The sequence below is a fragment of the Limulus polyphemus genome, unplaced genomic scaffold (assembly GCF_000517525.1).
Source record: "Limulus polyphemus unplaced genomic scaffold, Limulus_polyphemus-2.1.2 Scaffold4182, whole genome shotgun sequence".
Taxonomy (NCBI): domain Eukaryota; kingdom Metazoa; phylum Arthropoda; class Merostomata; order Xiphosura; family Limulidae; genus Limulus; species Limulus polyphemus.
Window position 1 is genome coordinate 30984 of NW_013669792.1, and position 14784 is coordinate 45767.

At 30.4% G+C, this 14784-nt stretch overlaps 1 protein-coding gene across 2 annotated transcripts in view; it reads left to right on the top strand.

The window, feature by feature from the left end:
- Window positions 1-14784, top strand: part of LOC106470720 (trafficking protein particle complex subunit 13-like) — a 39114-nt gene that overhangs the window by 12498 nt on the left and 11832 nt on the right. The window contains exons 4-7 of one of the 2 annotated variants that reach the window (XM_022399357.1): window positions 2359-2492; window positions 7056-7128; window positions 9412-9456; window positions 12721-12729. In XM_022399357.1, coding sequence (XP_022255065.1) covers window positions 2359-2492; window positions 7056-7128; window positions 9412-9456; window positions 12721-12729 — 261 coding nt within the window. The remainder of the gene's footprint in view (window positions 1-2358; window positions 2493-7055; window positions 7129-9411; window positions 9457-12720; window positions 12730-14784) is intronic. The other variant, XM_013931284.2, reaches the window with a different exon arrangement.

A 14784-nucleotide genomic window follows, 5' to 3' on the forward strand; every position in this document is an offset into this window, starting at 1 on the left:
ATTGTTTAGGATAGCTAATTTTTAGTGTTATTTATGATAACTTATTAAGTTTTAATATTGTTTAGGATAGCTAATTTTTAGTGTTATTTATGATAACTTATTAAGTTTTAATATTGTTTAGGATAGCTAATTTTTAGTGTTATTTATGATAACTTATTAAGTTTTAATATTGTTTAGGATAGCTAATTTTTAGTGTTATTTATGATAACTTATTAAGTTTTAATATTGTTTAGGATAGCTAATTTTTAGTGTTATTTATGATAACTTATTAAGTTTTAATATTGTTTAGGATAGCTAATTTTTAGTTTTATAAAGGATATATAATTAGTTTTAATATTGTTTAGGATAGCTAAGTTTTAGTGTTATTTAGGATAACTTATTAAGTTTTAAAATTGCTTAGGAGAATTCATTTTTAGTGTTATATAGGATATATAATTAGTTTTAATATTGCTTAGGATAGCTAAGTTTTAGTGTTATTTAGGATGGATATTAAATTTTAATATTGCTTAGGATAGTTAATTTTAAGTGTTACTTAGGATACATAATAAGTTTTAATATTGTTTAGGATAGTTCATTTTTAGTGTTATTTAGGATACATAATAAGTTTTGATATTGTTAAGGATAGTTCATTTTTAGTGTTAATTATGAAACTTATTAAGATTTAATATTGTTTAGGATAGTTAATTTTTAGTGCTATTTAGAATACATAAATAAGTTTTAATATTGTTTAGAATAGCTAATTTTTAGTTTTATTTAGGATACATAATAAGTTTTAATATTGTTTAGGATAGGTACCTTTTAGTGTTATTTAGGATGCATATTAAATTTTAATTTGTTTTGAATAGTTCATTTTTAGTGTTATTTAGGATACATAATAAGTTTTGGTATTGTTAAGGACAGTTAATTTTTAGTGTTATTTATGATAACTTATTAAGTTTTAATATTGCTTAGGAGAGTTCATTTTTAGTGTTAATTACGAAAACTTATTAAGATTTAATATTGTTTAGGATAGCTAATTTTTAGGGTTATTTAGGATACATAATAAGTTTTAATATTGTTTAGGAGAGTTCATTTTTAGTGTTATTTAGGATAACTTATTAAATTTTAATATTGTTTAAGATAACTAATTTTTATGTAATTTATGATTTCTTATTTAGTTTTAATATTGTTTAGGATAGCTAATTTCTAGTGTTATGATAACTTATTAAGTTTTGATAATGTTTAGGATAACTAATTTTTAGTGTTATTTAGGATAACTTATTAACCTTAGTGTTACTTGGGTTAACTCGTTTTGTTTCAATATTTTTTAAAATAATGTATTAAGATTTAGTGTTGTTCAGGGTAGTTCATTTTTAGTGTTATTTAGGATACATATTTTTATGACAGCGGAAGTCATGCGATGCTGGAAGCATGCGCGCTGGAGTTTCTAGAAGGATCATGACTGTTCGTGGCAACCCTAATCTTTTCTAGGTGCCCTCTATTTTAATATATAAGCCCGCCAAATAAAGCTGAGATAATAATTGCAGATAGAGAGATATAGAGACAAATAATTGAGTCAGGTGAGCGATAGTGACCGTAAGTAAAGTGCATGAATCGTTGTAAATTAAAGCGTGTGTTTAAGTGAAAGTGACCGTGGAAATTCCGTGTATTGCAAAGTTGTATTGAGAAAGAATAAACTAGTTCTATTTAAGAAAGGACTTGTATCGCTGAAGTTCCTCGCGAAGAATTTATACCGGAAATTAACAAACGACCAGAGACGTAACATTATTAAGTTTTAATATTGTTTAGGATAACTAATTTTTGATGTTATTTATAATAACTTATTAAATTTTAAATTTGTTTGGGATAGTTAGTTTTTTAGTGTTATTTATGATAGCATATTCAGTTTAATGTTTTTAGAGGACTAAAAATATTTTTTTTCATATCTTATTTAAGAAACCATGGAACCAGTAGCTGTGATTTTGATTATGAATAAGAAAACAGTGACAAATCTATTGTGGTGTAATAAGCCCATTCTGATGTTGATATTTTGCCAAATTTTCAAACTGTTGTTTTCGTAGAATATGATTTTTTTATTTTGTGAACCTAGATTATTCTATATTAAAGTTCTACTGATCTTTCAAATGAAAAGTAGACAATTCCATTGATTGCTTGCAAAATAATAAGAAATTTCCTTCCCCTTGTTGAGTGAGTAGGTGGGTTCTTATCCAACTATTGTAATGTGTGGTTAACATTGATATTATAAAGTTGCTTCAGTAAATATAAACAGTTTATGGTTAAATATTCAAATGTTAGAAAGTGAGTAGCAGCTGTTTTGAAGATTACAAGAAATGTCATAATATTTTTATAATTTTCTAGGCTGATCTGCAGACTGGGACTCAAAAAATACCATTGATGTGTCAAAGTGGAGAGAACATTGTAGCTGAACTTATGTCAGATTCAAGTGTGGATGATGTCATACATCATGAGGTTAAAGAAATTGGTTCTCACATGTAAGTTGCAGTTTTATCATTTTTGTTATTATCTTCAAATTGATGTTCCCCCTGATGTCTGAGTCTGGTTTGAAGTTTTCTAACAAAATATCAGTATTGATGATGTAGAACCTGGAACACTTACACAGTCCATAATGTGTGTAGAGCTATTGAAAAGAAAAGATATTATTTATTTATGAGAAGAATTTTAACCTGTTAAGGTCAGTATGATTCAAGTGATTTCTCTGAACTGGAGTATTTCAATGAACAATAAAACTTAACATTAGCAGCTTACTTTTAAATTGAATATTAACTTCTTATACAAATTTTCTCTTAAGTTTAAAATGTCAAAAGAGTGTTTTACTTTATTGTCTGTGATATAAAAATTATACATTTAATAAAGTGGAAGTACCATAAACTGTGATTTTTAATATCTAATCTCATTATCAGGTGTATAAAAGCAAAATAGATAGCTTCATATTTCTGGACTAATTAGATTACATTTTATAGAAAAGATCATAAGCATTGTACCATTGATGAAGTTAGTCATTTCACATGTTTAAATATTTTAGAAACTAGATATGTCAGTTAAAATTAGTAGAAGCAAAACATTAGTACATATATAAAAACAACAACATAAGTATGATGCTCTTCACTGGACACCCACCCTGAACAAACTCTACACATAATATGATGATGTCATAGTCCTGTTGACAACACCTGCCAATCACCATATCCACTTAATCCACATAGCCTGAGTTTTATCACATGGCAGTGCTTACCTTTATAAGACACTAAACAAGTACCTATAGTGACCTGAAGCAGGCCTTGCTATAGAAGCTAGAATGTTGTCTCCTATTCTTTCAACAAGCAGTTGCAGTTCATTAAAGTTTTAAACTTTTTATAGTCATAGATATATATGTTTTTTAAATTACTTTTTTGGTGATTTTCTTTGCCCATTAAAGTAGATACTTAGGCTGATAAGGCTTAATGTAAACACACACTACTACAGCGATCTTGTTGGTGAAACAAAACCTGATACAGTGAAGTGCAAAATGACTTAACCAAGCCTACCTCATCTTGTTCCATGAAAAACATTTCTTATGATACTGCAACATCATAAAGCAAGGTCTTCCCATTGGTTACAGTCATACATTTTATGATCAATTTAGGCACCCATCTGATCATGATAAAGTTAAAGGACTTTCAGATAGCCACAGTGCTAACTATGTTTCTCACTATTTGTTTAAAGGAATTTCAAACAGTTGTAATGTTCACAACTATTTGTTTATAGGAATTTAAAACAATTGTAATGTTTACTATGTTTCTTACTATTTGTTTAATGGAATTCCAAACAGTTGTAATGTTTACTATGTTTCTCACTATTTGTTTAAAGGAATTCCAAACAGTTGTAATGTTGACTATGTTTCCCACTATTTTTAAGGATTTCCAATTAGTTGTAATGTTAAGTATGTTTCTCACTATTTGTTTAACCCGTTACCTGCCGTAGCCATTTTGTCTTATCCTGAGAGCAAAATCATATTTGTGAATTGAAAAAATTATAGAGAACTTATCTTTTATTGGATTTCAGATTTTATTTTTGTAAATAGTAGCATAACATTCAATTATTTGTACAAAATTGTATTATTTAATGAAGTTTAAAGAGAAATTTAATAACAAAAAAATCACAAAATACATTTGAGTGCCCTCAAAGAAGAAAATTTTTTTTCAAAATTAAAAAAAAATTTTTCCTTCCACTTTAGCTCTGGTTCTGCCATTTACGATTGGTATCTAAACCTTTTTATAGTCTGTTTTCTTTATAAAACAGCATCTGGGCATGTTAAACCTCAGTTGTTAAGTTAAACTTTTAGCCAATCCTAATCGAAGGTGTCAATTTCAGTACCATGTTATTCCAATTGCTGTATTTCACGGTTGACAAATCATAGGATGAAAAGCAAAGCACGTGATGAAACGTTGTTCTCTGAATTTTATAATATGAATGTGGGTGGTGCTTATTATAGTAACTGCAGTTTTATGTAGAAATTGTATTTAGTATTGGTCAATAGTACTTTTCTATAAACCTTAGAAAACTTGCTTCTGGAAAAACTGCATGGGATGTATGTGACTTTTATTATTTTTCTATAGTAGCTTAAGTCATGCTGTATCATATATCTACTTATATTAATCATTATATTGAAAAATTAACTCAAAATAGACATATTTTTTAGGAAAGAAGTTGATCCACAATTGTTAGGGTTAAGAGCTATCGAGTGGCGAGTGCAAGGGCTTTACAGGAATTAGGCTTAGCACTTTGAACTGAAAGAGTTTGTGATTTTTTATATTCTTTTGCATTTAAATTAGCAGTTTTAAGTTGAATAATTTAGCATAACTTTATATTTAGTTCATAATAATAATAATATGATTCAGTATTTAGAATGGTAAACTTGTGTGATTTGTATGTAATACTATTAGTACCAGTACCACATAAGAATTTTATATTTTTCCTTCGTACAATCTTTACTTTGTAGTACTAGTAAGACCCACACTTCTGTTGTTGTTGCTTTAGAATTAAAACAGTCTAATCGATATATATATAAAGTTTATTCTGATATTTTGTAAATGGTTTAAAACTCAGTGTACAAGTGACAACAATAAAACCCATATGTTGGTTGTGAAATACACTAAATAGATTTGTCTCAATAATACAGGGAAGCTATGACATTCTCACAGAAGGGTATGTTTTGAATTCCAACATACATCTTGCCTATAATTAGAGGAATGTGATCAGGACTAATCTTTTAAGTGCTGTAAAGTAATTTTCTTTGTAATTTATTGTGTCTGTATCGTTTGGTAATCTCTTCTAACAGGATGTGTCAAGTAACTAGGGTCAAGTGGTGTTATTCAAACCACCTGTACTGTAAACTATTACACACAATCGCAAGTAGTGGCAATTAGTTTTGTCTGTATAGTGAAACAACATACAAGGACATATGTTGAAATAAACTTGTTTGAAAGCTCAAAGAAATGATATTCAAGTACTGAAAAGCTTTCTTACTATCATATCTACAGTAATGTTGAAATGTGCCTGTGCTGGACTGAATGAGAGTGACCACCAACAGGCATGATAGTTTACAGCAAATGTACAAAGTTCATGCTGCTAACCTCACGATTTATTCAGCACAATAAACAAAAGTATGGCTGCCATGAAACATAAACATAAACTTGAAATAAAAATACATTTATGAAACAAAATTAAAATGTTTTTTATGTACATACATGAAATCCTAGTTAAAAATAAAAATACTAATTTATTGTTTAGGTTTATTTAGAAGTATTATTTTTGGGACTTGTATATTACTTGAAACCATAAGGAGAGTACGTGATTATTAAAAAAACTAAAAATAGATAAAATTTGCATTTTATGGACGATAAAAATTTTGGGGGATTTTAAAATAATGTACCAAAACATAAAAAGTAATAAGTTCAAATCTGGAACAAATATAAATATCATAATAATTTCTTATAAATACCATTTCCTAATGTAATATTCCAAGATATTAAAGATCATAATGCAAAAATACTAAATTTATCAAAAGTAACAGGCTTTATGTTCCTTAAACTACATGCATTTATGAAAGTTCTTGTGAAGTTTCAAACAATTTCATCCACTAGTTTTATTGTTGAAATGAAATATAGCAAGACTTGCATTAGCTACTCAGACAGTTAGTAGCCAGTGGTCATCGGGTTAAAGGAATTCCAAACAGTTGTAATGTTGACTATGTATCTCAATACTTGTATAAAGGAATTCCAAACACTTGTAATGTTGACTATGTCTCTCAATACTTGTGTAAAGGAATTCCAAACAATTGTAATCTTGAATATGTTTCTGAGTCCCAGTTTAAAGGCATTAAAAACAATCTCATTCTTGACTTTATTTCACATTCTTTGTTAATATAATTTCACACAGTCTAATTGTTGACTGTTTCTTTCTCTCTGCTTAATATAATTCTAAATAGCCTTATTACTGACTCTTATTTCTCACCTTTTGTTTAAAGGAATTCCAAACAATTTCATTCTTGGCTATTTCTTACTTTCTGTTTAAAGGAATTCCAAACAATTTCATTCTTGGCTATTTCTTACTTTCTGTTTAAAGGAATTCCAAACAATTTCATTCTTGGCTATTTCTTACTTTCTGTTTAAAGGAATTCCAAACAATTTCATTCTTGGCTATTTCTTACTCTCTGTTTAAAGGAATTCCAAACAGTCTTATTCTTAGCTATTTCTTACTCTCTGTTTAAAGGAATTCCAAACAGTCTCATTCTTGACTATTTCTTACTTTCTGTTTAAAGGAATTCCAAACAGTCTTATTCTTAGCTATTTCTTACTCTCTGTTTAAAGGAATTCCAAACAGTCTCATTCTTGGCTATTTCTTACTCTCTGTTTAAAGGAATTCCAAACAAATCACAGTGTTCACAGTATTTATCTTTCTTTTTTAAGGAATTCAAAATAATCATAGTGTTTGCTATTTCTTACTTTGTGTTTAAAGGCATTTCAAACAACTGCTGTGTTTACTTTTCATTTCAGATTGGTGTGCTCTGTGAGCTATACTAAAGAAAATGGTGAAAAACTTCACTTTAGAAAGTTTTTTAAATTTCAGGCAAGTTTTATATTTCACTTGATTTAGATTTTTGTGTAAAGCTACTGCTGAGTAATACTATTATCTATTTCATTTAATTTTAATATTTGTGTTATGTGTAACACCAGTGCCATTTTCTATTTCACTTCATGGGTTTCCGGTCAAGCCAGGCTGATCTAGCCCAACAAGGGTTTTCAGTCAAGCCAGGCTGACCTAGCCCAACAAGGGTTTTCAGTCAAGCCAGGCTAACCTAGCCCAACAAGGGTTTTCAGTCAAGCCAGTGCATTTCCAGTATAGTCAGGCTGACTTAACCCAACATGCGTTTCCAGTATAGTCAGGCTGACTTAACCCAACATTTGTTTCCAGTATAGTCAGGCTGACTTAACCCAACATTTGTTTCCAGTACAGTCAGGCTGACCTAGTCCAACAAGGGTTTCCAGTCCAGTCAGGTTGACCTGGCCCAACACAAGTTTCCAGTCCAGCCAGGTTGACCTGGCCCAACACAAGTTTCCAGTCCAGCCAGGTTGACCTGGCCCAACACAAGTTTCCAGTCCAGCCGTTGACCTGGCCCAACACAAGTTTCCAGCCCAGCCAGGTTGACCTGGCCCAACACAAGTTTTCAGCCCAGCCAGGTTGACCTGGCCCAACACAAGTTTCCAGCCTAGCCAGGTTGACCTGGCCCAACACAAGTTTCCAGCCTAGCCAGGTTGACCTGTCCCAACACAAGTTTTCAGCCCAGCCAGGTTGACCTGGCCCAACACAAGTTTTCAGCCCAGCCAGGTTGACCTAGCACAACAAAGGTTTTCAGTTCAGCCACGACGACTTAGGAAACGGGTGTTTCTAGCTCAACCATTGACTTAGCCCAACAAAGGTTTCCAGCTCATCCAAATTAAGCTATTTCAATAAGGGTTTCCAACTCAGCCAGGTTGACCTGGCCCAACACAAGTTTTCAGCCCAGCCAGGTTGACCTAGCACAACAAAGGTTTTCAGTTCAGCCACGACGACTTAGGAAACGGGTGTTTCTAGCTCAACCATTGACTTAGCCCAACAAAGGTTTCCAGCTCATCCAGATTAAGCTATTTCAATAAGGGTTTCCAACTCAGCCAGGATGCATAGCTCAGGGTTTTCACCTGGTGCCGGGTACATGACTTGCTTACTTCGGTCAATTACAAATCATCTACTTGACTTGTTTTGTATATGCCCTTTCTACCATGAGCATCACTTTAACTGCAACCTTTTTTGAGTCCCTCTTTGCCTTAAAAAAGCTGTTTTGAAGTTGATTCTGAAGCGATTTCTAAAGCATTTGTGTAAGTTGGGAAAGTATACTGTATTTTGTACAACCATATATTCCCTTTCTTACAATCAGTTGTGTTTGCTTAATGGCCATTTTTTTCTCATCCATGTTTAATGAAATGTGATCTTACTGTTGCTGATTAAGTTGATAAATTGCAACACACCCTACTTCAAAAGCATTGCCAGAGTGATGGAAGGAACAAGTTGATGTTACTTCTGTGAAAGGTGTTAAACAAAATGGGGTTTTAAAACTCTAGTAAAACAGATAAAATATCTAATGTCTATTTAAACATTTATTAACTTTTCATGTTGGCATTTCTGTTCATATTCTTTAGAAAGAAGCCAGAAAATATTGGAAATGTTATTTCTGATCATGTTGAATTTCTAAATTTTCCAGAGAAGTGTGCCTCTCAAACTCCTTAGAGTGGATTACGCCTCATACTGATAGGGTTACCCATCTTCTGGTATCACCCACATACTCTTATAGAAAACCTGGCTTAGTCCAACTTAGATTTCTGATAAAACAGAAAGTAATATAATTTTAATTGTATCCTGTTTGTTTTACACTAGAAATGATTTTGTCCATTGTATAACCGATTGGACTGGAAACCTGTGATAAGCTCTGGTATGGAGGAAAAAATCCTTCTCTGGCAGCACACATAACTGGCAAAGAATACTTAAGAAGTATATTTTGATCCTGCCTGCCTTGGTGATTGGTTTTTTTAAACCACTTTTTTTATAGAAATGAAGTCAGAATGCATTAATTCTCATGTTAACTTGGCATAACAAAGAATTCATAAAGTTTAAACAATGCATTATATGTTGTATGTCTTTTATAATAATTTGGTGAAATAGTATAGATTTTTATTTTTATCATCATACAAAGGAATCTTTTGTTTGTCACAAATTTAGTACTCAAGTTTTTATATATACATTACTTGTAGAGATTTTTAGTATATGTATGGCTATATATTTTTATAGTGTTCTAATTAAATATATTTTATTCTTTAGGTGTCAAAGCCACTTGATGTGAAGACTAAGTTTTACAATGCAGAGGTAAATGTAGAATTTTTAAATTATCCTTTAAAAAAATTTTAGTATCACAATATTAAATGTGCTTATTATAATATCATTACAGTTTTTTTTCCACTGTAATAGGTAATATCGCTCTGAAATAGTTTTAATTCAAGAGCAAATTGTGTTTTCTGTTTTTCTGAGAAAAACTATGAAATTTAATATCTTCATAAAGCAGGCTTGTCACACAGAAGTTAAAAGAAAAAATTAAATGACTAAAAACTAACTGTTGAGTTATTTCTGTTTAACTCTGTTACCACTGGTGTGTATATTTCTCATGTTCAGAGCACATATGTTTGTCATATTTAAATATTTTAGGTTTAGAATTCATATTTTGTCATTTTTTTAACATTTATTTTATGAAAGTTGCAAAGAAAGATGAAAATAAAAGCTCCTGCTTTAACTTTAGCTCAGCTTTGATGATTCTTGCATCTATTAATTTTTTTCTGTCCTTCCCAAAATACATGTTTATATTTTCTATGAAACTAACCATCCTTATAGAATATAATTACTCTTGTCTTGTTACTCATATGATTTTCCTTCTCTGTTAACGGTTTTATTATGTCACAGCATGTAGTCTGAATAATTACTGATGAAGCTTAGCCTTGAAAATAGCTGCAGGCAGTGTTTAAATATGCTTGGGTAGAGTATATTGCATCAGTGTAGAGTAAATAAACTGAGTGCAGGCAGTGTTGAAATATGCTTGGGTAGAGTATATTGCATCAGTGTAGAGTAAATAAACTGAGTGCAGGCGGTGTTTAAATATGCTTGGGTAGAGTATATTGCATCAGTGTAGAGTAAATAAACTGGTTTGAGCAGTAATTTAGGATTTCTCAATAAACTGACTCTTGAGCTATTGTAGTGGTGAACAAAGGAATCTAGTAAGACTTGCAGACAGCTTGATTGGGTAACGAAGAAAACTTCATTCCAAGTAACAAATGTACAATGTCTCAACAAGCTTTTGTCATCATCAGGTACAAGTAACTTGCATAAACAATAGGAATATATACATATATATATATATACTATAGAAGAGTCTTGTAAACTGCTTGCACCTAATGATAACAAAAGCTTGTCAAAATATTGTACATTTGTTATTTGTAATAAGCTTTTCTTTATTACCCATTCAAGCTGTCTCCAAACTTTATTATCTAAAAATGGGTTCTTTTTTACAAAAACGAATCTAATGGGAAGCTTAGAAGACTTAGGAACAAACCACATATCTCAGAATATTTTACAGTTTTTTAGACATTTTTATCCTTCCTGAAAATGTTTCAATGTTAAATTATATCTATTTGAAAGCTACAGAAGTTTTCTTCTATGACTCAGGTGAGCTTAGTTAGGTTGAGCAAATAGTGTAGGTAACAGTAAAATATTCTACTGACTACAAATCCTGATTTATTGAATATTATTGTTAAGTTTATTATATTTCAACAATGCATACAAAAAAGAACTTATTATTTATTGAGTAGAAACTTTGATCAAGAATATTCTTAGCAAAAATCATGCCAAAGGTAATGGTTGATATTTTCAAATACCACAATGTAGGTCAACAACACATTTTTAGCTGTTTTTGTCAAGTTTTTATGCTTTTATAGCTAATTAATACTACAATCAGTAAAATGAGGTATCAAGAAAATAATGATATAAAATGAAACTTTCTGAATGACAATATAGAAAAGCAAAATTCTAAGACAAAAGGAGAATCACTACTTAGTAATACTAGATTAAAATGTATGAATTTTATGAAGCTGGAACTAGATACTACTGTGATTCAAGCAATTTGGTCAGTTGTTTCCACTGCGAGAATGGAAGAAAAGCAGGAGATGTCAGTGGTCCAAAAATAATTAATTACTATAACAAAAATGTACCAATGACAATTTGCTCACATTATGGTTGAGATGAGAAGAATTTTTTTTCATTCTTTATGAAGATGAGTTAGGCTTAGTTTTCTTACTCTTTAAAACATCATTAGGTGGAAATTTGGGCATGGAATTAAGTTTCTGGCTTTTTATGAATTTATTTACAGCTTTTGATGCCATTAAGTTTAATCTGTCATAGTTATACATACATGTGAAATCAAGCAACACTTTGGGTTTGTTAAACCATGTTCTCACATCGGATTGATTATTTGAATTTAATGTTTAGTTTATATGGTTGTTTGAAAGACAGTTATCATATGTTGACTGTGTACAATAGCTAGCAAGTTTAACCACTTGACCATCCTTTTGAGATTGATGGGTTATGATATACCTCAATTTCATGCAGTTTTAATGGGTACCATCTTTACTCATTATCCATTAAAAGTAATTATTATGTTTAAGTAGGGATGTTGCAGTTTGAAATTTTTCTAACTGATTTGTAACCTGTTAACTAAGTTTATGAAGTTTTAAGAACATTCCATTATATATTTGTGGAGTTGACACAGATCACTTTATTAATTAAATTTATTGTTTCATTTCTATTGAGTTTTGAATATTCATTTGTGCATTAAAAAACAAAGAGATTATTAATTTTTTTTTATATTTTAGAACAAAATAGGTGAAATAATTCAGACATGCTGACATACTAAGATAAATGCCTTGGCATATATGTACAGAATGATACAGGAAATAAATTCTTAGGCATGCTCTTTTGATATATATATTTTCTTGTGTACTTTAAGGTATCTACATTTTTTCCACTATGTGCCACATGTGGTACAGCAAAGTGAGTGTATTTTGGCTGTAATGGAGTTTGACACAAGACACATGTGGCAGTATGAGTAAGATTAGGTATAAAATAGAAGGAAAGTTTTGAATGAGTAAGGTCATTGAATCGAACCATTACAGTTATCCAAGTATTCAGGACTCCCCTACTTTCCATGAATAACAACGTGTGTACTTTAGGTGGTATAACAATTACAAACTGTATTTGTTATTAAACTGCTCAGAACTGGCTTTATAGTGGCATATGTAAAAGTTTTTAGGTTTTATGAGTTAAAGAATCACAGTGTAATTATTAATAAAAACTTGTAAGTTACAGTAAAGGAATGTGTAATCAAACTAAATACGTTAAGCAATGTATTATGCTCTCTCTTCTCTTTAGGATTTTGTTTTTTGTATCTTTATTTGATTATTAGTAACTATGTGTCTAACCCAGTAGTCTGTTGCATGATCTTCAGGCTTGTTTTTTTACTAACCACGTGCCTTTATTTACTTTTTTGTCCTTGAATTTTCATTACGCCCTTGGTTTCTGACTGCCTAGGATTATCTTGTAAGTGATTTAATTTTCTAATTTATTTCAAAGCATACAGATTTTTGTGTTAATTCATTATGAGTTATACCAATATTATGTGTATTATTTTTATTTTTTTGTTATTTTGGTATTAGTAACTTGAAACAGTGTTGATAAGTATGTCTATTTTTGTAAGAAATCAAGTTTATTTTAGTGATTGATTAGTTACATGTTTTTGTTATATCAACATATATGTAAAAACAAGAAGAAACAAAGTGAAAGAGGACTTACTAAATCAGTGACTACAAGTCCTTGTCAGAGTTATTATTCAAGTATACATAGAAAAAAATATGTAATTGTTTGATACAGCTTTCAGGTTAGTGGAATCAAAAGAAACAAATGACAGACATTTACATTTAGCCTGAAGAGGGTACTGTTGTTTATAGAAAAATAAGATTTTTACATATGCAAATAGGATAATTTTAAAAAGTTATTCTAATTTGTTTGGGTACATAACTATGAGAGAATTTCATGTAGATGATTATGATTCAAACTTAATACCCTACTTGGTCTTCTCTTTAAAACAACTGTTGTGCTTTTTCTTGATATTAGTAACAGATGTTCCTCATTGACTCTGAGGTAAGTTTGAGGGCATATCTGCTAAAAAATTAGGATTACATATTCATGGTGGGCACAGTGTGGATAGCTCACTCATTTTATAGCTTTATGCTTTAACACTAAACAAGCAAAATAGTAATTGATTTTAGTAATTTACAGGGTATCCCAGAAGTCTCGACCCATAGGGGAAAATAGACATTATATTCTTAAAGTTAAACAAACACATTTCTAATGTCAGTTGTGCATATTTCAGGAGAGAAAATACCCTGATGGCACAGCATACCAAAAATTGATATGTGTATGGCTGTTAATGCCATGTAATTTGAATAATAAATAAATTAAGAATACAATGTGTATTTTTCCCTATGGGACCAGACTTATAAAAAACACATACTTATAAACCTTTTTAATTCTCACTTTTTGCATGTTTGGTGTTTCATACTATATAACAAACAGTACTTTCTTGATATAAATTGTTCAACAACAATATTTTATTTTTATGATACTGGAATTTAGTATAAAAAAATCCAATTTAATTTTTAACATACACCATTTGTACCTGATGATGACAAAACCTTGTCAAAACGTTGTACATTTGCTGTTATGTTAAACATATATTAAAGTTTTCTTCATTACCCATTCAAGCCATCTCCAGCCATTATACACCACTTGTTTTCATTCAATGATATTTCACTACAATTTCGAATATTTTCCACCTTATTATTGATAATTTTTGCTTTATTCTTATACAAGCGTGGTAAAGTCATGCTTTTAGTAGAAACTTTTTCATGATTTTCCATATAATTTTCAGAGAAATTTAAATCTATTCTCAGTGGAAGAAAAATTATCCAACAAAAAATTTTAACAGATTTTAGTCTTTGGATTAACTGGTGATGAGCCAGTGTATACAACCATTGTTGTTGTAATTTTTTTAAAAATATGGCAATTAAGACAAGTTGTCTTTAACTTAAAAAATTACTTGGATTTCATTATAGTTGTCAATTAATGAGAACATAAGATTAATGTTTTTGTCATCATACCTTCTTAGAGTTTCCTGATATTAAAGGTGATGTGATTCCATTCTAAGACTCCACATATTTAAATTGTGGATTCTGTTCAAATTATGAAAATATGTAATATAAACAATGCTTCAACCTCCAGTGGCTCAGCAGTAAGTCTGAAGGCTTAAAATGCTAACAACTGGGTTTTGATACCAATGGTGGGCAGAGCACAGGTAGCTTCTTGTGTAGCTGTGTGCTTAACAACAAACAAGTAACTAATGTTTAAGACTTTACAACCTTGATACAAACATTAACATGAAAGATATTAACATAAACATGATCCCACAAGTTCAACCAGCCAATCTGCTGATCCTTACATACTAATCTAAGCCTAGCATTTTGCCCTAGTGACCTACTTATAACTTCATCCCCACAGTTAATACTGGGTAGTATTCCTGACAAAAGTAAGTTATGG